We start from the raw sequence: 24,790 nt of genomic DNA, 5'->3' as shown, positions 1-24,790 counted from the left end.
CTATTTACGGCAGAAGAATTTTCTATGACGTCATTTGTTGTATCATAATTTTATCGCGTTAATTTATTTCAAGATGGCTTCTTGAAATTTGAGATGATTCCGGGGGTCAAGTAGAATACCGTAGAACTACTTAAGATTTTCTTTTCAGTTTTTAAAATCATTTGAGAACCAGCCAGTAAATATGAATTACATTTTAATGTCAATCTTGTAATTTTGAGCTAAAAATATGATTATATTTACATATTCTATTGTTAGAAAGACCATTTTGACCCCCGGATTCAGATTTAATATTGCATACATTTCGAGTCTCCCTCCTAAAATCGAAGGGGAGCAGCCTCCAAAGTATCAACATTACGGAGTGCTTTTGCAGAGAGGAAAGGCTTGTGTTGGGTTACTTTCATTTTGAAATACATTTAATTTTTCAATAGATTTCATTTGATAAAACTTAAAAATGAGTGAATCCAAGCCAGACATTTCAGAAGTTGCTGCCTTCGACTCATCCAAGTTAAAACATGTCGAAACAGAGGAGAAAAATACACTTCCATCAAGTGATTGTAAGTATAAAACTTGTCTCCTGCTCTTTTTGCTGTACAGCTAGGCTCCTCATTTTAAACAAGAGGTGTATTTTTGGTCCGTCTTGATGTCAATTTATCTACTTCCTCTTGTTTTTTTCTTTTGTAAACCTGCTGAAATTCAGGAGATTAATATTAGATATCATGGAATAGAGATAAAATCTTTCAGTTGGATTATCCTTCTTGAAATAGCTACAACATGCTAGGTGTAATATACAGGACAGTTGTATATATTTGTATATGCTACCCACTTTTTTTCAACTAAAATGGCTGTATGAGTATTTTTACTTTCTCATGGCATGACTCTGCATGAGCAGCCGTCAGCAGATTTTTTTAAATATCTGTTATTTTTTTTCAGGAGAGTAAATTTTTTATGGATAAATCTAGGAGAGACTTTTCTTCAAAACACCCATGTAAAATCCAGGGGTCGCCTTAAAGACATCTGTTCTTAAAATCCATGAGCACATTTTAAGGAAAAACACATACACGTCTTCTTTTTTTTTAAGAAACTAGTTTTACCAAGCATCCTCAATGTTTCTTAAGAAATCGGCCTTTTGAGCCGATGTTTCTTACATGTTTCTAAACTTTTTGACATAATTAGCCTTGATTGGAAGGTTCTTATAAAAAACCGAATTAAAAAATGTTATTTTCTCATTCTCAGCCTCTCAGCATGTTTCTTAAAAGTGTATTTCTTAAAAAAAAAAAGACGTGTACAATTTTCCAGCGGACAATCTGTTTAAAAATCAGCAAAAATTCCACGAGCTAAATTGTGAAAAACACAACCAGATGCCAGATTTTTTTTCCAGGGAGCTTCATAATTTTCTTAAAAGGTCTCATTTTCTAGGAGCATTTTAATTTTCTTAGAGAATAGCTGTTATATTTTTCCAGGAGCGTAATATTTCTGGTGCTAATAAATTAGGGTCAGAATAAGTGCAGGGGGTGGGTTGGTTGGAAAATTCTTCAGATTTTAATAAATAACTTTACTAGGGAAGTTGGAAATTATTGCACCTCTAAATACCTCCAAAATAAGGTAATTATAGACTACAGATAAAGCCTGTAAAGGCTTGATATTTATTTAGAGCAAAATAAGACATCTATCATGATCATCATGATATCGCGTTTAGCAAAAGGTCAATGATGGTAGCCAATTTGTTTTACATGTGCACTACTTTGTTCTTTGTGTGCACAGACTTGTTAGAAACAAGAAGAAAAATCAATTGGAAAATCCTCCAATCCCCTAACAGTACTACTAGTACTATACATTTGTGTCATTCCCTAGATCATCAGCTATACCTCGAAACTACCTTTTTCCAGCGGTTTTAGCAAAAATAATATTTAAAAATTGTTGGCAACTTCTTAGAGTATGTCAAGAGTTAGCGAAAGTGGTAAATGTTAATATCCTCACAAAATAATCTAGACAACATAATCCTTTTAAGGGGCCCCCCAGCGGTTTGCGTGAATGCGTGAATGGGCATTTTCAGTTGCGTGAATGCGTGAAAATTGGGAAAAAAATGTGAATTTTTCCTTTTTTCCACCGATCAATGTGCAGTTTTCCCGATTTTCCAATGTTTCCCCGAATTTTTCCGAAAATTTTCCAATTTCCTGAAAAAACAGGTTATTGCCTGAAAGTTGAGGAAAATTTGCGTGAATGCGTGAATTTCGAAAAAAAATTGCGTGATTGTGTGAATTGAGGGTCTGCTGTGGGGGGGGGGCTCTCTTTTAATCCCCACCCAAAATGCTTGAACAGGAGACTTACATAGCTTTAGTAGCTTAACCCGTCCTACAATGGACATCCTACAAGGGTTATCAAACCCTCTGGTGTCAAATTTTAAATATCCTGAAACCCTCCCTTGAAACTCCTATCCTATAGGGGTTGAAGCTATGTTATATAACCAATAATAAAAGTTTGAAGTATTTTCAATGTGTATTTCATTCTCTTTTAGTGATTCAAGAAGAAGCAGTTGAATCCAGGTCAGAAGTCAAAGTCTTTGACAAATCTAACCTGAAATCAGTTGAAACCGTTGAGAAAAACACTCTCCCAACTGCTGCAACCTTAAAAGAAGAAACTCGACCAGAGGTCTTGCCTGATGTTTCTGGAGTTGCAGAATTTGATGCTTCTAAATTGAAACATGTTGAAACAGAAGAAAAAACCGTTTTACCCACTTCAGATGTTATTCAAGAAGAAGCAGTTGAATCACGTGCAGAGGTCAAAGTCTTTGACAAATCTAACCTGAAATCAGTTGAAACTGTTGAGAAGAATACTCTCCCAACTGCTGCAACCTTGAAAGAAGAAACTCGACCAGAAAGTTTGCCAGATGTTTCAGGTGTTGCTGAATTTGATGCCTCCAAATTAAAGCATGTAGAAACAGAGGAAAAATCTGTTCTCCCCACTGCTGATGTTATTAAGGAGGAATCTGTTGAATCAAGATCTGAGGTTAAAGCGTTCGATAAATCAAAACTCAAATCGGTTGAAACAGAGGAAAAGAACACTTTACCAACTGCTGCAACTCTAAAGGAGGAAACTCGACCAGAGGTGTTACCAGACGTGTCGGGCGTTGCTGGATTTGATCCATCCAAATTAAAACATGTAGAAACAGAGGAAAAAACTGTTTTACCCACCGCAGAAGTGATTAAAGAAGAATCGGTTGAATCTCGGTCAGAAGTTAAGTCTTTTGATAAATCTAAACTTAAATCTGTAGAAACAGAGGAAAAGAACACTTTGCCAACTGCTGCCACCCTCAAAGAAGAAACGCGACCAGAAAGCTTGCCTGATGTTTCAGCCGTTGCTGGATTTGATGCCTCTAAATTAAAGCATGTAGAAACAGAGGAAAAAACTGTTCTCCCCACCGCTGATGTCATTAAAGAGGAAGCGGTTGAATCAAGATCTGAGGTTAAAGCGTTTGATAAATCAAAACTTAAATCTGTTGAAACAGAGGAAAAAAACACTTTGCCAACTGCTGCAACATTAAAGGAGGAAACTCGTCCAGAGGTGTTACCAGACGTGTCAGCTGTTGCAGGATTTGATGCCTCCAAATTAAAGCATGTAGAAACAGAGGAAAAAACTGTTTTACCCACCGCAGATGTAATAAAGGAAGAGTCGGTCGAATCTCGATCAGAAGTCAAATCTTTTGATAAATCTAAACTTAAATCTGTTGATACAGAGGAAAAGAACACTTTACCAACTGCTGCAACCTTAAAAGAAGAAACTCGTCCAGAGGTGCTGCCAGATGTTTCTGGAGTTGCAGGATTTGATGCTGCTAAATTAAAACATGTAGAAACAGAAGAAAAAACCGTTTTACCCACCGCAGAAGTCATTAAAGAAGAAGCAGTCGAATCACGATCTGAGGTTAAAGCTTTCGATAAATCAAAACTTAAATCCGTTGATACAGAAGAAAAGAATACTTTACCAACTGCGGCCACTCTCAAAGAGGAAACTCGCCCAGAGGTCCTTCCAGATGTTTCAGCTGTTAAAGATTTCGACAAGGGTCAATTGAAAGAATCAAAGACAGAAGAAAAGGCAGTATTACCAACCAAAGAAGGTGAGTTCACAATTAAACTGTTTATTTTTAAAATTTAACATCTTCAGGGCTAGAAATAACTGTCGGACCCAAATAGCTTCATGTCCGACCCAAAAATCGTAATTTTCAAGCTAAAGCAACTCTGATCGGACATTTTGTCCGACCCACTTGAAATTGTTATTTCGAGCCATGCAGTCTGTTTCTCAATGCTGGACTGCAGAGTAATTTTTAAGGTTTATAAAAATCAGTTTGGTGCTAGAATGCTAAAACAATAGTAATACAGAATGTAAAACATCTTCATATTTTGCTTTTTAGTCATCGATGAAGAAAAACGTGAATCGAGGGCGGAAGTCAAAGCTTTTGATAAATCTAACCTGAAAAAAGTAGAAACTGTCGAGAAGAATTCACCACCAACTGCTGAGGGTAAAACTAGTGAAACTGTACAATCTGAAAATAAGAAACCTGAAGTATCTTCTGAGGCAAGCAGCCCTTCAGAACCAACACCCACTACTACCAATGAGAGTGAAAATAAAAAGAAAGGTTGTACTATCCTATAACAAACACACACCAACACGTCATTCATAACGTCAAATCTTAAGACGTAAGTCCTTCCTACTGCTATACTGTTTCTCACTGCACACACTGACTCCTTTTGCACCACACACACATTACAACACAAAACACACCCCCTGTTTATGAATACCACAATGTTTTTCATGCTTGAACTACATTGAGTTTCATGCTCTTTTTTTTGAATGCTTAGAATGTCATTTTCATCGGAATTTTCTTTGAATTGACTTGCACTTTAAACACATTTATGATTTGAAGCTTGTCTCTACACTTACTAATACCTTTTTCTCATATTTTGACAGTCTAAGCATGCCAGAGCGAGGGGAATATTTTTAAATATTTCTTATTTCAATTTTGTTATGTTTTCACAACACTGACTGATAAAGACCCAAAATGTGTAATTGATTGATGCATGAGATCATTTCTTGATTACCACATTCAAACACGGGCCTAGAACATTTCTTCCTTCACTTTGCATTCAGATTCGAGTTTCAATTATTGTATAATCAACATACATATTTAAAAATTAACATACCAAACAACATAATAAAAAGAGGAAATCTGAATCCATTCATGATCAATTTAAAACGAAACAATCATTTAGATGTAGATACGTTCAATAGATTAAGCATAAACACTAGAAATATTTTAACCTAAATTCAAAACTAGAGCACGAAATCATTTGATATGAAATTTCTGTATGACGAATTTCCAAGCCATGATGTTTGTAAGTTATGATTTACTTTTCATTTCTCCTCACCATTCAATGCAAGCAACAAAATTGAGAATCATTCAAAAAGCAGTAGGAAAGGCTAACCACTACTCAAACCTTTCAAAACAAAATCGAATAGCACCGTAACTTTTGACAACCCACTTTTTATTTATTATATCAAAATAGATAGATTTACCCTGGAGTACATTCCAGAGTGGCCTGCCTCATGCCAATTTTGCCTCTCTCTCATTCAGGCGGTGTTACCCAGTATGTCTTGGCCGTTGGCTTTGCTTTTGTTGCTTGGGTCTATTTCCAATATTTTCGATAAAATACACAAATCAGAATGAGGTATTATATACAAGTAACTTTTCTGTGAAAGCGAACTGCCTTCTCACACGTTTCCTTGCATTTCACATCTCGTATTTCATTTTGCAACTAATTAGCAACTCTGTACTCTCGGTCACTCAACATTCGACCTTTGCAAATTACTAAATTCATTGAAATTTTTCATTTTTCCACCAGCTCCCACCTGCTTCTAATTCTTCTGGAATATTTTTTGTAAAAAAATCTTCACCAAGGTCGTTATGCAGTGGAGCCTCTTTAACTCGAACCTCTATTAACTCGAACAAGTTTTATGGTCCCTTCAATTAACAAAGCCTTTGTTCACCGTGCGTATTCGAGTTATGCGACTCACTGTACTTTTAACACTCCTTTCTTCGACTTTGAGTTTTTGAAAAAGTCTCCAAGTAAGTATTTTTTTTGTGGTGGACCCCCGTTGTTAAGGTAGCCGAGAGTACTCATATACACTACTGATAAAATAGAGTAACGTTTTACCTTCATTCAAAGCTAAGCATTAACATATTTCACACTTTCGCAGAAAAGCTTTGTATATAACTTCTCTAAAGTAGATTTCAACCACCACTGAACTTTCAAATAATCGATCACGAAACATTCAATAAAAACTTTAGATCGGAAAATAATCACTCTAAGTAAAATCTAAACCAAGCTAAACAAACTCTCCCTCCTTTACTGTAACTCGTAATACTAACCAAATCTGAAAACTATTGTGTTTCCTAATTTCACACTAGCTCTTCTGGAGAGAGTAATATTTTAGGATTTTGTTTTAAAAGTGTTCTGAACTTCTAGAACACTGTATTCTATATATACTAGCTTTGTTACAAGAGTATGGCAGAAAAATTTGAGCTTTCCTACAAAGAACTAGAAAGTACTTTTTATTACATTATTTCACAACTTGGGCTTGTTCATACGGTTACTCAAATTATGTAAGAGACCGTAGGTTTTTTCCATCTACAGTGTGTCCCAAAAAGCGGACAAAGTTTTATATAAAGTAGAATCCTCATAATTTATGCCAAATTTTATGACTTGTTTACTTAATATTTCCATCTCAAAAACCTATTATTCAATCATCTTGGGAATTAAATACCCATTGATTGATCAGAATTGCAATCTTATTTCAAATATTCTAAGCCCAGTTTAGATAATGAGTTTGAGGGTTTTACTTCATATATAAGAATGCCCTCTTTTTTGGGACACACTGTATACCGTCAAGTATTGATAAATTCTGGTAAGTCTCTAAAAGCCGTGTATTTTGGGCTTTTCTCATAGTTTGAATCTTTTTCATTCTACAGAAATCGCCAAGGAGAAAGGAGGCCAGTAGAAAGCACGAAAACAGTTCCATCCACACCCAATACTTTCAACAACATAACCCAACAGACCGAACGACAGAAACGACGCTCGATTTTAACTTCAGAACTCCACTAGCTCGATGAATGGTACTAGAGACTCAAGTATGATTCAATAGAATGTAAAAAAGTAAAATATACCTTTAAAAACCAAATAACTTATGAATTTTTATAAAAACCAAATACGTAAATGAATTTTTTGTTTGTACCGTTGAGAGCATTTTTGGAATGTGTGTTTGTGTGTTTTGTTATAGATATTAAAAATGAATTCTTAACTTATATGATATTTTATTTCCTAATTATTTTTGTTGTTTTTTGCTTTTATTTTGGATGAGACTACGGGTCAAACTGCTGAAAAATCTGATACATGGTGTCAATTTCTTACACGATGTTAGGAACCTCGGTGTAAGACCTTTTATCTGAGCTATTTGATCGGTGGTTTTCATTCAGTATTTTTACCAAAAAAATGAATATATGAAAAAATATCAGAACTAGATCTTATTTTTCTATTTACGGCTGGTAAATTATGACTTGACTTTTACCTGTTTTTCAATTTTGTAACTTTTTGGATAGATCTTTATAGTAAATTATATCTTTGTTCTGTTTCACGTTTTTGTAAGCTTTTTCGCAAATTATTCTATGTAATTTTTCCTCCGCTTATGTGTGTCCGGCTTGCCTTTCACTAAGAAGGCTACAAATGTAACTTTTGATAGTTTTGTAAGTAAAAAATATAACAACGGATAGAACGTCTTATAATTCTTTACTAACTACTTCTCGTTACTCTTGGGGACCCTACTTTATCGGTAAAAACCAACTTGGCCAATTTCTTGAAAAACAACTTACTCTCAGGTGCATATTAAACGCATGTCGATTTTTAGATTTTTATCCAACCCCTGGACGAAATTTCAGCTGTTTAAAAGGAGATTAATTACCAAGGGAACTAATTTTTGCGGGAACTAATTTTTGCGCACCATCAAAAAAAATTTTTTTGCGGAATTAATTTTTGCGGTCGTTAAATTAACTTAATATTTACGGGAATTAAATATTGCGGTCAGCTAGCATGAAATAAAAATTTTCATGAACCAAAATTCTGTTGAAACGTTTTGTACAAAAATGACAGACATCAATTAGTGTGCTTAGAAAGAAATTCATCCAACTGGCTCTAAAATTCTTGTTAATTTTCAATGAAAAATAAATTTTCCTTTTAAATTTCACCAAAAAGGCTTCAACAAAAATAAATCTTAAGATAGTAGCATATCGCATTACTTTATATCTTCTGTTAAAAACTTCTTGTAGTTGCGCTTATTAGATGAAACTTAAGAAAATTTATCGTTAAATTTATTTTTGCGGATGACCAATTTCGAAAAATTTAGCGGGAATTAATTTTTGCGGTCCGTAGGTCGACTAAATTTTGCGGTTTTGGGCCAAATCCGCAAAAACCGCAAAAATTAGTTCCCTTAACTCCGTTTATTAAAATTTAACAATATTTCATCTAAGATTAAAGATTCAAAAAAGAAGTTGAGGAAATTTGTACCAGAAATAAGGTTGCAGGGGTCTAACATAATACTAAAAGTATAGCCGGCCTGGGTGGTTTTCATACAGACGTACATACCATACAGACATATACTTTAATGGGAAAAACTTTCGCGGGGATTAGATTTCGCGGATGGACCTATCCGCGAAATTCAAAAATTGGGGGGGGGGGACGGTCATGCCCCCACTTTTTTGCAAAGTAAAAATTTTGATTACAAGACTCTATATTCATTGCCCACCCGCCCCCCCCTACATTCAATTTCATAGCGTGGGCTCTGAATCCGTCACCCGAAATGTCGTTCAAATCTTGGGGCTTTGCTTTTTCTTGCCTGAAGATTCGCTTGTTTCGGGTCTGGTTTAAAAGCTGAATTGATCGCGGCACACTCAATATTTGAAGTCATAAAATTTCTTGTTTTTTAATAAGCAGCATGAAATAGAAGGTCTTATAATATGAGCATAAGATTAAGAATGCTTTGTCCTGTTGAAACTTTTATGAAAAAGGATTAGTTGAAACCCAAGAATATTAAAAAGTGTGTCAGTTTTTATTACAATGTGCGTTAGGCAAAGTGCGTCAAGGTGTATAACAAGTTGCATTAGGCATTACAAAGTGCGTTAGGTATAACAAAGTGTGTTAGTACACCAGTTAGGTGACAAATAGAACGAAAGAAGGTATATGCTCCAGAAATGTTCGTAAAGTTGAAAAGGAGAGAATTTAGAAAAATGGATCGCCGAAAATTCGAATGCCAGAGGGTTTCAAGCAGTGCAAATAAAAGGAAATTCTTGGGTTTCGACCGCTGAGATATCCTTTTCATTCGTAAATCGTAAAGATATGGGTTTCGACCACTAAAATAGGTTTCGGCCGCTTTGTTGAATTTCGAGCGCTAAGTTGGGTTGCGACCGCTGACGGAAAAAAATATGCGAAGCCACCTTGGTGGATTTTGCGGGGCGGATAAAAAAATTCAGGGAAACTGGTAAAATTCAAGTAATATTTTTCACAATATTTTCTAACTCTAAGGGAAACTCGCTCGGACAAATTGACTTTTCAGATTTGATAAAGTATTTCCCGATTCATTTTCTCGAATCTATGCTCGAATCAACAATTGAGCGTGGATTCATTTTCGGGAATCAGCCTAAAATCATCTCCTTAAAAACACCATGTTTACAATTTACAGTGCATTCAAACCCGAACTTTAGGACTGATGATGCTTAATTTTTGATGGTCGTGAGAATGATTTGAATCTTTTAATGGGACCCCTTTTAGGTTTTATTTCCTGGAAAATTAACAATTTTCAAGATTTTAAAGAATGATGTGTTCACATTTGAGGTTTTTAAGGTCCCGCGTAAACACCAAACAGGGTGACAATGTTTTTCGAAAAATAGATCTTACGTTTGGATTAAGTTTTTCTTTGCCAAAGGGGAAACTGGATGGGACATAGACTAGCAAACCAGTCTGTTAACCAATCATGTCAGAGGGCGGGAACTCAAAGGCGGCAAGCGTTTGCTAGAATAGAAACTTCGTAGGAGAACAAGCCGAAGTTGATGAGAGGCTGCTGATTAACTTTACCTAACTCCTACGCTCACTTTTTCCGCGTGAGACCTTTCCAGCCCGACTGGCGTGCCAGTCTAGATGGGACCTAAAACCCTACATTTTCAAATTCCTTAAATGGCATCTGAAAAAGGATTGTTTGGTCATTCTGAAAACTGTCCTAAAGGTATCTTTCAATTTATACAGTTTGTATTATAACAATATCTCTATATATCTAATCTATCAAATGTAAATCAAAAAATGGTTCGAAAAATTCTATTTGGAAAAACCAAAAAATGTGATGAAAAAACTCGCTTAGTATGAAAATTCGTGATACAAATAAAAAATGTTTTGTCATCTAAAAAACCCCCTTCTCTTTGACCCACTGGAAAAATCGTCTCCGATGGAAAATTATAGTCCTATTTTCGTCCCCACTGAAATGATCAAATAAACCAATCCTCAATGTTTTTCCAATCCGCGCTGAATTTTCTGACTTGAAAACAAAAGAATTTAAGTCCCCATAAAAATATGAGAACTTCAATCCCCATCAAGTTTCGGCCCGCTTCCTTCACCCCACTGAAAAAAATCCTACCAGGTCTGTGAGAAGGGGGTGTTCTAAACCTTCGGGTATAGGTTTTCAGGTAAAGTAGATATGAAACTGATTAACCTTGTCGGCTCAAACTCAAGAAGGTCCCTTTTATTCAGTCGGTATCGATCAGGGTTAAGAAAACCAACAAAATTTTATAACTATAAAATAAATGTAAACAAAAAGCGTAATAAATTTTAAATTCTCTACAAAATCAACAGAAAAAAAATGCTAGTAAAAAAATAATATCCAAGTAAGGCTACATATTTTATTGTACAAGAACAATCGAGTTGTTAAAAATAGAAAATAATTCTGCTACTAATATACCTTATGCAAATCTTAGTACTTAAATGCCAGAAATTCTCGCGTACAGAAATTTTGGAATATGGCCTGTCAAATTCCCTTGACATAAGTTGTAAAATCTAAAAAGTTTAAAAAACTTCTTAATAAGTTGGTTGGTGAATGGAACACGAAACAAGCTACCAGTATACTTGAAGGGAAGATATTTTAGCGGAAAGAAAATTTGGCGGATTTGGACAAAATCCAAGATGAAGAAACACAATAAAAACTCAAATACCGCAATGCACTTTCCTTTACAGAAGGAGTTCTCTTTTTAAAACCTTTAATAAAAAAAGGTAAAAATAGGTAAAAAAGTGACAGCTAAATAAAGGAATTTGTCAAAACAAAATCAAAATATAAATAAAGAGTTACTACTCTATTTCCCATTTTACCCCAAAATAATGGAAAATATCCCCGATTTATAATCCCAATTTAGATAAGCGAGGCTAATCGCCTCAGTGTTTATAATTTTTCTAGACTGGACTTTGTGATTGATTATCCATGGAATGCACAGACGGGATAGTTAACGAAGCCAAACACATTGAATTCGATTAAGGATGAGAAAGTGATAAACACAAGATAAACAAGGAAGAAAATAATACCAAGCTTCTTGTCTAACTTCCATTTGTTCAGGTGAATTACTAATACCTAAAGAAAAAATAGGAAAGTGCTACAAATACTAATAGGGTATTTAAAGAATATTTTGAGCAAGGGAGAATGGTATTATATTGTTTCAATCAATAAATCATTTACCCCTTGTGATTTCTATTTATCACCCCTTGATAATAATTATTGAACCTCGACATCAAATTGACCCTACAAAAACTACTATACACTGCAAGTCCCCTGGCGTTAAATATTTAATTTATTGTCAAAATTTTAGAATTATTGGATATCCTCTTAGATAGCTTATAGGTTTGAAAGCTATGATAGTACAGTAGCGGATTTATCGAGCAGTATGCAATGAATAAGAGAATAAATGTGTTGGCAAACACTAAACTTACTGTGAATAAAACGGAAGCGAATAAAAGTGCGACTGAAAATACCATTCCACGGCTATTCAGATGAACCTATAAAAACAAAGTGAGGGTATTACGTTCTAGTGGCATGGTGTTAATCACAACATCATAAATGATCCATGTTTACAAATGTACAGCACAATGTCAATGGAAACAAGTAATCACTCCATCTCCCATAATAAGAGTGGCTACTGCTTTTTTCAGCAGTTTTTTCGTCAGATCTCACGAGGCAGAACTAAACCCGTTAGGTCCTTTCAACCGGAAAATCGGCTGAAAAATCATCGCCGGTGACAAAACTACCTTAAAATTTCATCCCCATTTGTTTTTATCAACAAGCTAGCTATGAGCTACATGCAAATATCATTGTTTATCAAACATGAACATGTGTCTTAGGGAAGAGCTTTGATGAAGTCTCAGCCTTAGATTGCGAACAAATTGGCGTTATCTTAAGAAAAGAGACAATAACACGATAAAATTTCGACATACTGTTGAACCCGGGTTAACCATGGCAGTCCTAATAAACCATGGAACAGCTAAACCAATCAGAATATCGAATACATTTGAACCAATTGAGTTGGATACTGCCATATCGCCAAGTCCTGTGAAAATAAACGGAAATCATTAGTGATGGAAAGCCATGCGATGAAGAAGTCGATGCTACTAGTTTTACTCCCTTTAGGACTTGCAAAAAATGCTAGTTTTAGGTCATCGTTTCAATTTTTTTCAAATTTAGTTCAGCTATTCAGCTGGAATCTAAGAATGTTTGCCTGTTTGTCAGAGCACTTTGGTAGTTGGACACACTTATGACACATATAAATACCTGTGGACGTTTCATTTATTCATAAGTTTGAAAGCGGGGAACACCGTTTCTTTTGCCAAGCGATCTTTTTTCGGTTGGAATAATAAAAACTATTATAACGAAAATCCAATCAAAATTAACAAGGCATACCTTCTTTGGCAACTAACAGACTTGAAATTGCGTCTGGTATGCTCGTTCCCGCGGCTAGAAAGACTAACCCCATGATGACGTCAGGGATACCGAAAGTAAACCCGATTAAGGATACCTGTGAGAAAGAAAATCGAAAATTAATAATTAAAAAGCATCTTTTCTTATCAAGTCACCAATGTCACCAAATGACACAAGTGCGTCATCACACACCGAAATTCGAATCCAAGAAAACAAGAAAAGCATTTATTGAGCGTCTTGATCTTACGAAATACAGTAAAGGGCTTCGATGGGGGATAGGGATAAAAACCAACATCCATAAAAAGTCCCCAGAAAAAGAGAAGATGGTTGATTCTCAAGATGGAAGGGTATTGACCCCTCTACAGAAGACTAAGCAAAAAGTATGCAGCACTGGTCAACATTGCACTTACCATCCACACCATGACATATGAGAAAATACAAATCCAAAATATAGAGAGGATGAAGGTCAAAATGTACCATGCTTCCCACCTGAAAAAGAATGAGATACGCAAATTACTTTTAAATAGATTGAACAGTTTCACCAAGTTCGTGGAAGTATTGACCAGGGACTGTAAAAGCCTTTCATTTTAATTTCTCAGTGGAGATCGTTGATAAATTTTTAATTAGAGTTGTAAAAGGCAACTATATTATCAACAAGCAACATGCTGAATGGACCTACCTGATGATGAAACTTAGATAGCAATAAGGAGAAAAACAATCATTAAGAAAATATAGCGCTTAGCGAAAATGCATTAAATTTCATCGTTGATTGTTGATGGGGGGGGGGAGGGGTTTAGGGAAAAAAGAAATAGAAAGTTCCGGTTGCAAAATTGCAAAAGTTTTATTGACAATTGAATCATGCTTGATGGTGGCATTGTTATCAATAATTTTTTCAAGTGAAAAAACAAAGAAATATATGGAAAAAGCCCAATTCAAATCTGCAAAAACGGCGATTTCCGGCATACTTCCGGCATTTTCGGCCGGAAAAACATGATTCTCAAAAATCCGAATCGGCCACACTTAGGGCATTGCTGATACACGTATCTTTGTGCAAAAATCGAGGAAAACGATTAATGAAATCTCGACAAAATGGCAACAAACCGGTTTTGACGGCATATTATCGGCATTTTTGGCCGAAATTTTTTATCTTCAAAAATCAGGCTCCGTCACATTTTAGGTATTGTTATTTTGCTTCAGTGTGCAAAATTTCATGAAAAAATATAAAGTACAGCTCGAGAAATTCAAGAAAAACCGTTTTTCCGGCGATATTCGGCTGTTCCGGCGATTTTTAGAAAGCCCCGGCGTCAAAAATCAGTTTTATTGACAATTGAACCATACTTGATGGTTGGCATTGATATCAATAATGATTTTGCGTGAAAAATCAAAGAAATATCAGGAAAAAGTCCAATGAAAATCTGCAAAAACGGCGATTTCCGGCATTTTCGGCCGGAAAAATTTTTTTCTCAAAAATCGGACTCGGCAATGATTTGGGCATTGTTAATACGCATCTTTGAGCAAAAAATCAGAAAAAACTAATGATAAAATCTCGAGAAAATGCCAAAAAACCAGTTTTTCCGGCATATTTCCGGTATTTTCGGCCGGAAAAATTTTTTTCTCAAAAATCGGACTCGGCCATGTTTTGGGCATTCTTAATACGCATCTTTGAGCAAAAAATCAGAAAAAACTAATGATAAAATCTCGAGAAAATGCCAAAAAACCAGTTTTTCCGGCAGTCCAAAAATGGGTAAATACTTTGGACATAGAGGCGTAGTAAGACATTCGCAAGTACATTTTCAAATTTTCGCCTTTTTTTCATATCATAGAAAGCATGCATAAAAAAACATTCAATTTTTCTACGATGACTTACTTTGGTTTACGACAGTCAGGTATGGTAAAATACAGAATGATAACCAACGGTAACGATAAAATCCAAAAGATGATGCGAACGATGGAACCCTCTGCAATAAAAAAAAATTACCAAAATATACAGCTATTGTTTTTTTACGACAATATCTATTCACTGAATTATGTCACAGTTTTAGGCGCTTTAACATCTAAGTACTGTCTTCGATCTTCTAATAGCAAAATAGAAAATTCTTGAATCCGAGAAGAAGCAAATCCGTGAACTAATAATGTTATTCTATGACAAGATCGTAGAAGTAGAATAAGATGCTTTAGTGCTTGTTTGCAAAAGGACTGGTATCTACAGAGATTTCATCATTCGCTAGATAATCGAGAGATACGAAAAGCGAGCACCCCGTTCACTTACGTGGATAGAGGAAAGGCGTTCCTTCGATCGATTCTTCGCGTTCATCATCTCCGCCACGTCCTTCGATGTCTCTGAGAAACAAAAAACATCACCCATCAGTGGATGATGATGTGGAGGAGACGGTGGCGAAATACCTTAACGGGGAAAACTTGGTTGGGGAAAAGTGACGACATTTTGGACAAGTGATGAATATTTTTTCCCCGACGAAAATTTTCACCGGCCTTAATGCGTTTACCAACTACCAGCAAGTGACGAAAATTTTTCCCGACGAAAATTTTCCCCGACGAAGTTTTCCCCGATAAAGATATGCACAAAAAGAAAAACGTAGCCTAAACTTTTATTCGGTAAAGATAGGTTCGTTACGATTTTAAGGCGAGTCTCATGTTGCCTCTGAGGGGCGAGTTACTTCGATTAAAGTGAAGTTACTAATTAACTCAATGCAATGGTATCCTTTGTTTTTTTCAATGAGCCTGAATGAGCACTTCTACGTCCTGTTTTTTAATGATTTTGTACTAGATAGTTTGTACTAGAGAGACAAAAAATTTAACCGAAACAGACCGACAGGCCGCAAATTAAAGTAGGTTTATCAAATTTCGCACGAACAGATCTTTCCAAAAGATGTGAATACTTGCAAAAAAGAAGCGATGTTCAATTTTAAAAAGCCAACGGACACAAAAACATCACTTAATGATTAACGACTTACCCATTATTCACTGTTTGGTAATTATCGTTAGCTTCGTTCTTCCGCAATATCTTTTCTTTTTCTTCCGGTGTTGCACTTTTATGCTCCTGGAGGTGAGAAGAGAAGTCCAATTAAAACAAAACACAATGTCACGCAAGGTCGTAAGTTATTGACGTTGCTACTTTATACTTCTGTAGAGTTCACACAAGCAAGTTTATGTATTTGCACGTCTGAGGACGGTGGAGTGACTGAAGAGATTTAGTATAACTCGCAGTTTTGACCCGCAAAATCTTGTTTACCGTCCTCCTCAGTTGATCAGGATCTAGTCAAATCAAAAGCTAGCCGCCCCCTTTGTAGAAAATCATACGCACACAAACTCGTTACAGGGCTGCTTGTCAACAATACACAGTTATCTGTGATGTTTGCGGGGCGGGGGCGGGGAGAATGTTAAGCTTACCCCTCTTAGAATGACGACAAGACAAGCCGCCCTGAATCTTGTTGTCGGTGAGAATTTATCCGTCATCATGATCATCATACCCAATTCTTTCCACGTTAAGCGTCTGAAGAAATTGACGAAAATCTCAAATCGAATAGCTAACAAGGTGCTATGGTCAGCTACTATTAGAACTACAAAGAGCTAGAAACGTCTTAAAAATATGTTTCTTTGATTCAGTTGAAAAGTTTATTCTTTCGCCGTGTTTTCAAAGTCATTCCGTAAACACTTTCTTGTTCACTATAACTATAGGCTTTAAATGAGCTTGAAAATATTCACCTTCTACTGCCGGCTGGAAGCAAATCATTCATCCGTTGTCCCCTTTCATCATCTGGACTGAATTCCACTGAAAAACATTTACAAAATTAGAAAAATTGACATTTTTGTTCTGTACTATTTGTAAACAGGGAAAACAGACTATAAAGCCCGTTGATACTCTGTTAGAAAACAACAATTTCTCAGTGACCAGGTGAATAGCATCTAGTAAGTTAAAACATTACCTATTTTCATAAGTTGCATTGTTGCCAATTCAAATAAAAATAAGGCTTTTCTAGAAGGCTTTTCTAGAAGGATTTTCACCAAATATACTGTAGGATGATAAAATCAATGGTATTTTTTGTCACTTGGCACGTTTTCTTTAGCCGATTCTTTCAGTAAGTAGAGTCTCGACATGTTTGGGACATGGGGTTGTTTGAAAGTGGAGCGTAAAGTAAAGCTTTAAGCGTATTTACAAAGTTTTTATATTTCTCATTTAAATTTTTATCAACTTTCTTCTTTCTGTTACATTTGTATTTATTTATCTTTTCGTCTTCGTTAAATAATCGTATAAAAACGTCTGCATTAATTGGGAAAATTATTTTATAAGCTGTTTATGCATCCTTTTGTTTTAAGTATTTTTATTTTAATCAGAAGTTTTAAATGAACGAACGAACGAACGAAGAGTTTATGAATGACGTTTTCTGTAGTTTTATGTGACTGGTTGTAGAAGGCAACATTGTTTAAGGTTAGGTATATCATTTGAGTTATGTGTATGTATGTGTATGTATAATGTATGTGTTGTGTATGTAAATATGATGTATTTGTTTAACGTTTAATATGCGACAATGATACCTTTAGGAAGTAGAAGTTCTTCTTTGGCTGATGAACCTTTCAAAGCTAAAATTAGTGATAACATTATTGAAAAGCATTCCATATTTCATCCTTATTAAAGAACCTTGTAAGAGATGACACTTTCAATGGCTGCTTTAAAGCTAAGAATACACCGATGTTTCTTTATTCGCGCAGTTGCGATGTATTTATTTTGCATCGCACGCGTGCGAGGAATTGCAAAATGTAACAAACGTGTTTTTTTCTGCAATCCTTCTGCAACGCAATAAAAATATTGCAGAAGAAAATTGCAAGTGCCTGCGAAAAAGCGCCTGAAATTTTTCAATTCAATTTCTTTAGTTATATGATGCAATAGAGCGTTAGATATTCTAACATCATTACGCAATCGAACGTTTGACATTCAATTTTCGAACTTATTTTATGATCCGAATGTTGAATTCAAATCTAAGTCGAATGTTTTCTTTCTTCTCAATTTACTTCCCTTTTTACACTTAGCAGGCTAGACTGCAACAATTTACGAACTGGTTGTAATGAAACAATTGAAGAGCAGTCGCCTGGAAAGAACGGATCCGAAAGAACATCAGTGTAGCCTTCGCTTAAATCACATACACGTTTGTTTTTTATAAGAATAACTTCAATAAGAATATCAGGGTGAGATTTCAAGTGAGAGTTAGAGCAACAAGCCTATTGTTTAGAAGAATAGAAAAATGCTCATCCTCAGCCAAAGTACACTATTCTTATAAAAAAAGCGTGTACAACCTGTAGCAAGGAACAGAGGTGTCCCTTGAAATTGCTACTTATAACAAGGAAGCAGGAAATTCATAGTTTGGAAATTAAGGTATGTGCGAACCATAATGATATCCTTGTTCATACCTCAAAAGTCATAGGTTAGTCTCTCAAAGGGTCCCAGAATCACTTAAATTGAGAATTTCCCTCTCAAAGGGTCACGGAAATTCTGAACAAAATTTTATGAAAAAATTAATCAAACTTTGGGAAAATCTCCCAAAAGCTTGGCTAAAATCTCTCATAGGGTCTCAAAAATGTCATAAATTTTTCTCTCAAAGGGTCGATATTCGATTTTTCGCTTGGACTTCGCAAACCTAGTACCCCCGGGAGTTATTCATTCCAAAGTTAATCAATAATACCTTCTTCATTGTCTACTAGACAAGAGCTTTTATCTCCGTTATTTGTAAATGATACGTCTGGTTGCGCTCGCTTCTTTCGTGAATTGATTTTATCGACAATTCGTGGATTGCATCTAAAGAGGATCGAACAGTTTCACATAGGCTTCTGCTCATCCTCTAGCGAAAAAAAACTTCGACAGGGGGGGGATGCCAGAATCAGTTTTATGGTTTTATCGGTGAAGCCCTATAGGTCTAGTTTAAATAACCTAAGGGGTTCTTTGTAAACAACTAGTTAGTGAGAAATTTGGTGAAATTTTCTTTCTGATTTTCAAAAACTTCAAATTCAATGGATTTTTTGAGGTTGAAGTTTAAAAATTTCTGGTGTCAATATTCCATTTCTTATACATAGCATGTTTTTGCATCTTTCTCGAAATTTAAAACGTCATAACGACGTATAATAAAATGCTACGAAAAATCATTTAATGGTGGAAGGAGGGTGAACAATAATGTAATTACTGCGGACAAGGCTTGTACTGTACATGAGAAATTGGCAAAAATCAGCCCGTTGTTTTTCCAGTGTCTATAATAATTCCATGTTCAGACTAAGTTTCACACAGATCTGACTTAAAAGGTTGATTGCTTGAAAGGTAACTTAACACAACCAAGTCACAAATATACCTTCTTATGAAAAAATAAATACCTTGATTGATAAAAAATGTTATAAAATAAAGGAAGAGAAAGAGTGGCTTTAAGTCGCACTCTTTTGCTTTTGTTAAAGATCCAACTGATGAATATGAATTCGTTTTGCATTGACTTACTTCATTAGAATAATGTAGCCAATATACATGCACACCATTATCAAGCTCTCCCACCTGGCAAAGAATACAATTCAAAAATGAATTAGACACACGGTGAACAGAAAGTCGCAACTTTGGCAATATAAACTTGATAAAAAAACTGGTGGAGCGTTTCACGACCTACCGGGTGCGCCACAAAAAAGTTTCTCTCTTTGAAACTGATTTTCTCGAAATCTAAGAATTTCAAAAGAACCATTCCTGTTCCATTAGAAAGAAGAAAGATATACTTAAATTTTGATGGGTCATTTATTAAATTCGATTCATTAGATCGAAAGTTATGCTCAATTGAATAAAGAATTTACTTTTAGAAAGAGCCCGCAAACGTTAAAAATCGACCTATCAAATTATTTTAAAATTGGCAATTGCAATAGGCTTTACATGATTAAGAGCATTTTTTTAGTAATTAAACACATAAATTTTGAAACTGATGGGTTCGAAAGAGTTTAGAATCTTCATCAAAATCATTTTAATTTACTTTCACTGAAATTTTAATCAGATTTTTGGTTCTAGACTGGATAAAGTCTATGTAAGGCTGGATGTACCTCGAAACCCATAATTTGATGTATTCTTATGAGTTTTACCAGATTTTTTGGCTTTTTTCGACGAATTTTCTTCCTTTTATTGAAATTCAACCTTCCTTTATATAACAAAAGGTCATTTAGACAGCTAATTATCATTTTTAATGACTGAAACGAAAATACTGATGCATCATGTAATCATACTTCTGTTTAATTTGATAGGTCGATTTTTAACGTTTTCGGGCTCTTTCTGAAAGTTACTTTTTTATTCAATTGAACATAACTTTCGATCTAATGAACCGAATGTAATAAATGACCCATCAAAATTTAAGTATATCTTTCTTCTTTTCAATGGAAAAGAAATGGTTCTTTTAAAATTTTTAGATTTCGGGAAAATCAGTTTTAAAGAGAGAAACTTTTTTGTGGCGCACCCGGTAGAAGGAACATAGATTAAAGAAATTTTTGGGTCAAAGACGATAATCTCTAACTCGCTTACTTCGAGACGAGGCAAAATACTGAACCTCGAACAATGAGAACTTATCACCATGTAAATGCGGTAACGGCGAAACAACGTTTGAGTCAAGGTATAAAATTCTTACCAAGTTACTGAGCCATCATGCATCACCTGAACAAGACAATGGATAAGATGATATTTAATCAGCTGATTTTTGGGAATAGCTGAAGTAGTGTGTTTTGTTCGTTTGTTCAATAGAAATTCAATTTGGTAGGTAATAAAGGGGGTTTTCAAAAAAGGAAAAATAGGCCAAAATGGTTATTAGGTCAAATAGAGCCATAAAAAGAATTTATAATTTATCTGCTTTTTATTGGATACACTTCAGGAAAGGTAATGATTTATGATTAGTTATACAGCGGGCACATAATTCAAAAAAGTGAAAAGCCTTTTCAAATAGCTTACCAGGATCAAGAGAGCGATGGATAAAATGTAAACTGAAGAATCTCGAATTAACGGCCACCAAGTTAAGTGAACTACCTGAAAGAAGAGTTTCACTGTTAAATTAAAGCTTAATGAAGCCTGCAATATTGCATTTGAAATTTGATAAATATTGTATCGTCATTCATTCATTGTTTACAAGTGAAAAACTATCACCACGTACCTGTCCAGCAAAAGTAGCACATAGAGCAATAATAACAAGTATATTGAAAACAGCTGAACCAACGATGGTTCCCACTCCAACGTCTCCTTTGGTGATGAAAACACCTGGAAACAAGAGACAGAAATTAGTGGCATGTTAACGTATCGCAAGGGTTTTGCTTTGTTTTTGGTAGGTTGCCGAGAGAAAAATTAACTCTGGCGATTTTTATATTCTAGGCCGGCAAATTCTTAGCAAACGCGGTGTATTGATTAGCGTAAATATGTATTTGAGACGGCGAACCGAACTTTTCGAACGGCCAATTGTATTTTTTTTCGTGCCTTGGACCGGCGAAGGCTTATGAAAAAACTCGTGAAGCTCTGTATCCTTCACAACGTCCTTTTTAGATAATGAAAAGCCTGTGAAATGGAGCAAGGTTATCTATATTCATAATATACAACATTGGAGAGTCTTCCAACAATTTTTAAGAATTTCAACCCAATACGGCACTTTTTCTATTGTTTAAGTGACGTATTGGGTGGAACTTTTTGAAAATTCTAAAAAGACTCTCCAGTGTTGCATATCATGAATAATAAAAAGTCAACACTTTTCTTAAAATGTAGAACTAAAAAAAAGAAAGAAAGTTATCATTAATTGCCCAAAGATAAAAGGGGACATGATACCGATGATTGAGGTGAAGAATTCAGGAGCAGAACTTCCAGCTGCCATGAAAGTTGCACCAGCCACGTCTTCTGATAAATCCAAACGCTGTAAAGAAAGAGAGGTCCGTTTGCTTTAAGAGTCAAAGAGTGTAGTTGAATAAGATGTCAAACCAACGACAACAAAACTTTGATGAAAACCAACAAAATAAACATAAAACTTGCACTTGATAGATAACGTCAGGTCGTTTTAAAAAGTCTCCATCTTATTAATGCATATATATCTTGAATAAAGGCCTGTTTCCATCGATCGCGCGAGCGTGCACGCTAGGCCAAAATCCTTAAAATAGATTTGGCCGCACACTCCGCGCGATCAATGTTTGATTTCCATCAAAAACATTCACAATCTGTATGTTAACATTTTTTTGTTTACTCAGCAGTTTTTCTCTTTCTTGATTGGTTGAAAAATTATCAATTGAGATGTGCGCTCCTGTACGCTCAAAAAAGTTGAAAATTTTCAGCGTAGAAAAGAGCACAAAAGCGTACAAGAGCGTACACTTTTTGTGTACAAGAAAATTTAATTCGTGACGTCAATAGGCTATTTTAGGAAATTTTGCCCTAGCGCGCAGGCTCGCGCGATCGATGGAAACAGGCCTTAAAGCATTAGTGATAACCAAATTATGTACCAACTTTTCCACAAACCTGGCAAATTTTGTCGAGTGCTGATATGAAGTAATCATCACACACAAAGGCTAATGCCGCAAACATATATATGGCCTGCAAAGAAAAATAAGAACACGTTAGATATGTTATCTTTGTTCGACGTGTGTTCAATCTGGTTCAATTAAAGAAGGGTTAACGAAGTCAAAAGGTCATCTAAAAAGAGAATTATCATGATTATGTCTCAAGGGTGAGAGAAGAAGAAACTTTGGAAACAAACAGTAGACATTCTTGGCTGTTTAGAATAAGTAAGTGACAGTCATACCATGAGTATGTGGAGGATAACAGCTCCATATCTTCTTTGCTGTTGTGTGAATAAATCACTTGGAAACTCTTTCACACCTTGAAACAATCACAATGAAGAAAATCAACAAATGAGGGACAGTACCAAGTTTAGTACGAAGAAAACTTTTGAAAAATAGAATGAAAATAGAATTGAAATTCAATTAAACCCTTATTAAGACTTGATTAATTAGATTTAGATGTAAACAAAGAAAAGTGTTCAAAAACGATGGAATTTTACATACTTGGTTCTGTACATTTTTCAGTTTCATTGGCAGATGAGGATCCATTCGCAACTTGAAGCAACTTTCTCCCCACATAATGTTCCTCATAGACTTGTGAACCTTAAAAAGAAATAAACAATAAACCTAAGTTGAAAATAAAGTATAATTCTTGCACCCTAATCATTCAAGAGGTTTAGATATCAGGAGGTAAGATCGATTATATATTTATCCAGATCAGGTTATGATGGTCCAATTGGAATCCATTGTCTTTCTGTTGACGTTGTCTGGTAAAAAATGTAAATAACAAGAGAGAAAAATAAACTCCACAATAAAAACATTTTCCAAGGCAGTTTTTTACTTTACTTTTTTGATAAAAGCCATCGAATTTTAAGTGGGTATTTTTCAGGAATGAAGGCTTTTTCCTCAAGTTAAAAAAAAGAAATTCTAAAAATATCAAGGATAACTTCAATATCAACCACAGCACAGGAACTTTCAAACTTACAAAAACTACAGCAAAGAAACAAAAGAATGTCCTTTTACGAAGTAACACTGAACGCAAGAATTTCGAATGTTTATACTTTTTAAACAAAACATAGATAAATAAATCTTTTCATAAATTACATCACAAATCACTTACCTCATATTCAAACTATTACCATGGTGATTACGTCCCTTGAGACATAAACATGATTTTCTTACGAATAGTAGTTTTAATAAAATCCGCTGGGAGTTAATCACCATGGCAATAATTTCAAAACGAGGCAAGTGATGTTCGTAACGTAATTTATAGCCTACCTGTTTGACCGAATGAATTTAAGAATTGATGTGAAGTGAATACAACTGCAACCAAGATATACAATGTGGCTAAAACACCAACTTTGATTCGTCTCTTTTCAATATGTTTCTTGTACATCAAGTGGCGTGACATTTTATCTGTATGAATTATAATTTTGTTGTGCTTTTCCTTTTTAATATAAACTCTCTGGAAATTAAGAATAAATATCAAAGTTTAGTCAAGTTTTTATTTGCCTGAAGATTGTCACAAAAGTGGCATGAAACTGCCAGTAGTAGAATAAAAAAGTGTCTTTTCTTCCTGACTGAAAGTTTAGTCAAAGCATTGAATGCATTGAATGACTGGTGCAACTGATGTATCTATAAGACATGAAACTCAATGTGAAACCTCATTTTATTGTTACAACACAGGATCACCCACGATAAACTTGCTATGAAAAAATAACGAAATAATTGCCTAACTTCCTAAATCTATCTTTTCAACAAATCCCTACAAAATCAACTGTTGACATATTTTATCACTGAAAAGAGAAAAACAAATGCATGATCATATTTCTAAAATGAATGTTTAAAAAGAATGTAATGAAACAAAATACCACAAAAGCGAAAATTTTCACTGTCTGTTCATTCACAAGGTCTACATGTTAAAAATCAACAATACTGCACAAAGTCAGAGTGGTAAGAAAAAACTAACCAAAGTAAATAAGAGGAAGTCGCAAAAATGATCATAGGACCAGATAGGAAAAAGTTTTTTGAGTGCTCTGACACCAACCTTTTGACATTGAAATGACAGTATTAATAATTCTATAGTTTTGTGTGTTTTGATTTTAAACGTTTATCATTATCATTAATGATAACGAGCTGAACATCAAAACACACAAAACAGACATTTCTATTGATATAATAATAAGCCACTCAATAATCCCAA

The 24,790-nt window shown here is 34.9% G+C and overlaps 2 protein-coding genes across 5 annotated transcripts; one reads left to right on the top strand and one right to left on the bottom strand.

The window, feature by feature from the left end:
* Positions 1-322: 322 nt before the first annotated feature.
* On the top strand, positions 323-7,842 carry LOC136811489 (neurofilament heavy polypeptide-like). Of its 3 annotated transcripts, XM_067068108.1 has the most exons (5): positions 345-554; positions 2,516-4,111; positions 4,406-4,513; positions 5,627-5,720; positions 7,022-7,842. In XM_067068108.1, exons 1-4 carry the CDS (start codon positions 452-454, stop codon positions 5,698-5,700), a joined length of 1,881 nt encoding a protein of 626 aa, XP_066924209.1. In that variant the 5' UTR covers positions 345-451; the 3' UTR covers positions 5,701-5,720; positions 7,022-7,842. The 3 variants fall into 3 exon arrangements, with proteins under 3 accessions (XP_066924208.1, XP_066924210.1, XP_066924209.1); XM_067068107.1 differs by lacking the exon at positions 5,627-5,720 and having other exon boundaries at positions 323-554; positions 4,406-4,691; XM_067068109.1 differs by lacking the exon at positions 5,627-5,720 and having other exon boundaries at positions 326-554.
* Positions 7,843-11,311: 3,469 nt separating this feature from the next.
* Positions 11,312-24,048, bottom strand: LOC136811491 (sodium/potassium/calcium exchanger 4-like). Of its 2 annotated transcripts, XM_067068110.1 has the most exons (21): positions 23,866-24,048; positions 23,092-23,190; positions 22,830-22,906; positions 22,547-22,621; positions 21,869-21,953; positions 21,210-21,313; positions 21,011-21,085; positions 20,694-20,719; positions 19,538-19,591; positions 18,741-18,853; positions 17,599-17,643; positions 16,768-16,834; positions 16,453-16,555; positions 16,017-16,102; positions 15,314-15,384; positions 14,912-15,002; positions 13,455-13,533; positions 13,027-13,141; positions 12,564-12,676; positions 12,063-12,128; positions 11,468-11,706 (listed from the first exon to the last, which is right to left on the bottom strand). In XM_067068110.1, the coding sequence occupies exons 1-21, from the start codon at positions 23,996-23,998 to the stop codon at positions 11,554-11,556; spliced, it is 1,830 nt and encodes a 609-aa protein (XP_066924211.1). In that variant the 5' UTR covers positions 23,999-24,048; the 3' UTR covers positions 11,468-11,553. The 2 variants fall into 2 exon arrangements, with proteins under 2 accessions (XP_066924212.1, XP_066924211.1); XM_067068111.1 differs by lacking the exon at positions 17,599-17,643 and having other exon boundaries at positions 11,312-11,706.
* Between the last annotated feature and the right edge of the window lie 742 nt (positions 24,049-24,790).

This window comes from Clytia hemisphaerica, unplaced genomic scaffold, assembly GCF_902728285.1.
Source record: "Clytia hemisphaerica strain Z4C2 unplaced genomic scaffold, Clytia hemisphaerica genome assembly, whole genome shotgun sequence".
Taxonomy (NCBI): domain Eukaryota; kingdom Metazoa; phylum Cnidaria; class Hydrozoa; order Leptothecata; family Clytiidae; genus Clytia; species Clytia hemisphaerica.
The sequence above is the reverse complement of the archived record's forward strand: the minus strand, read 5'-3'. Positions and strand labels throughout refer to the sequence as shown.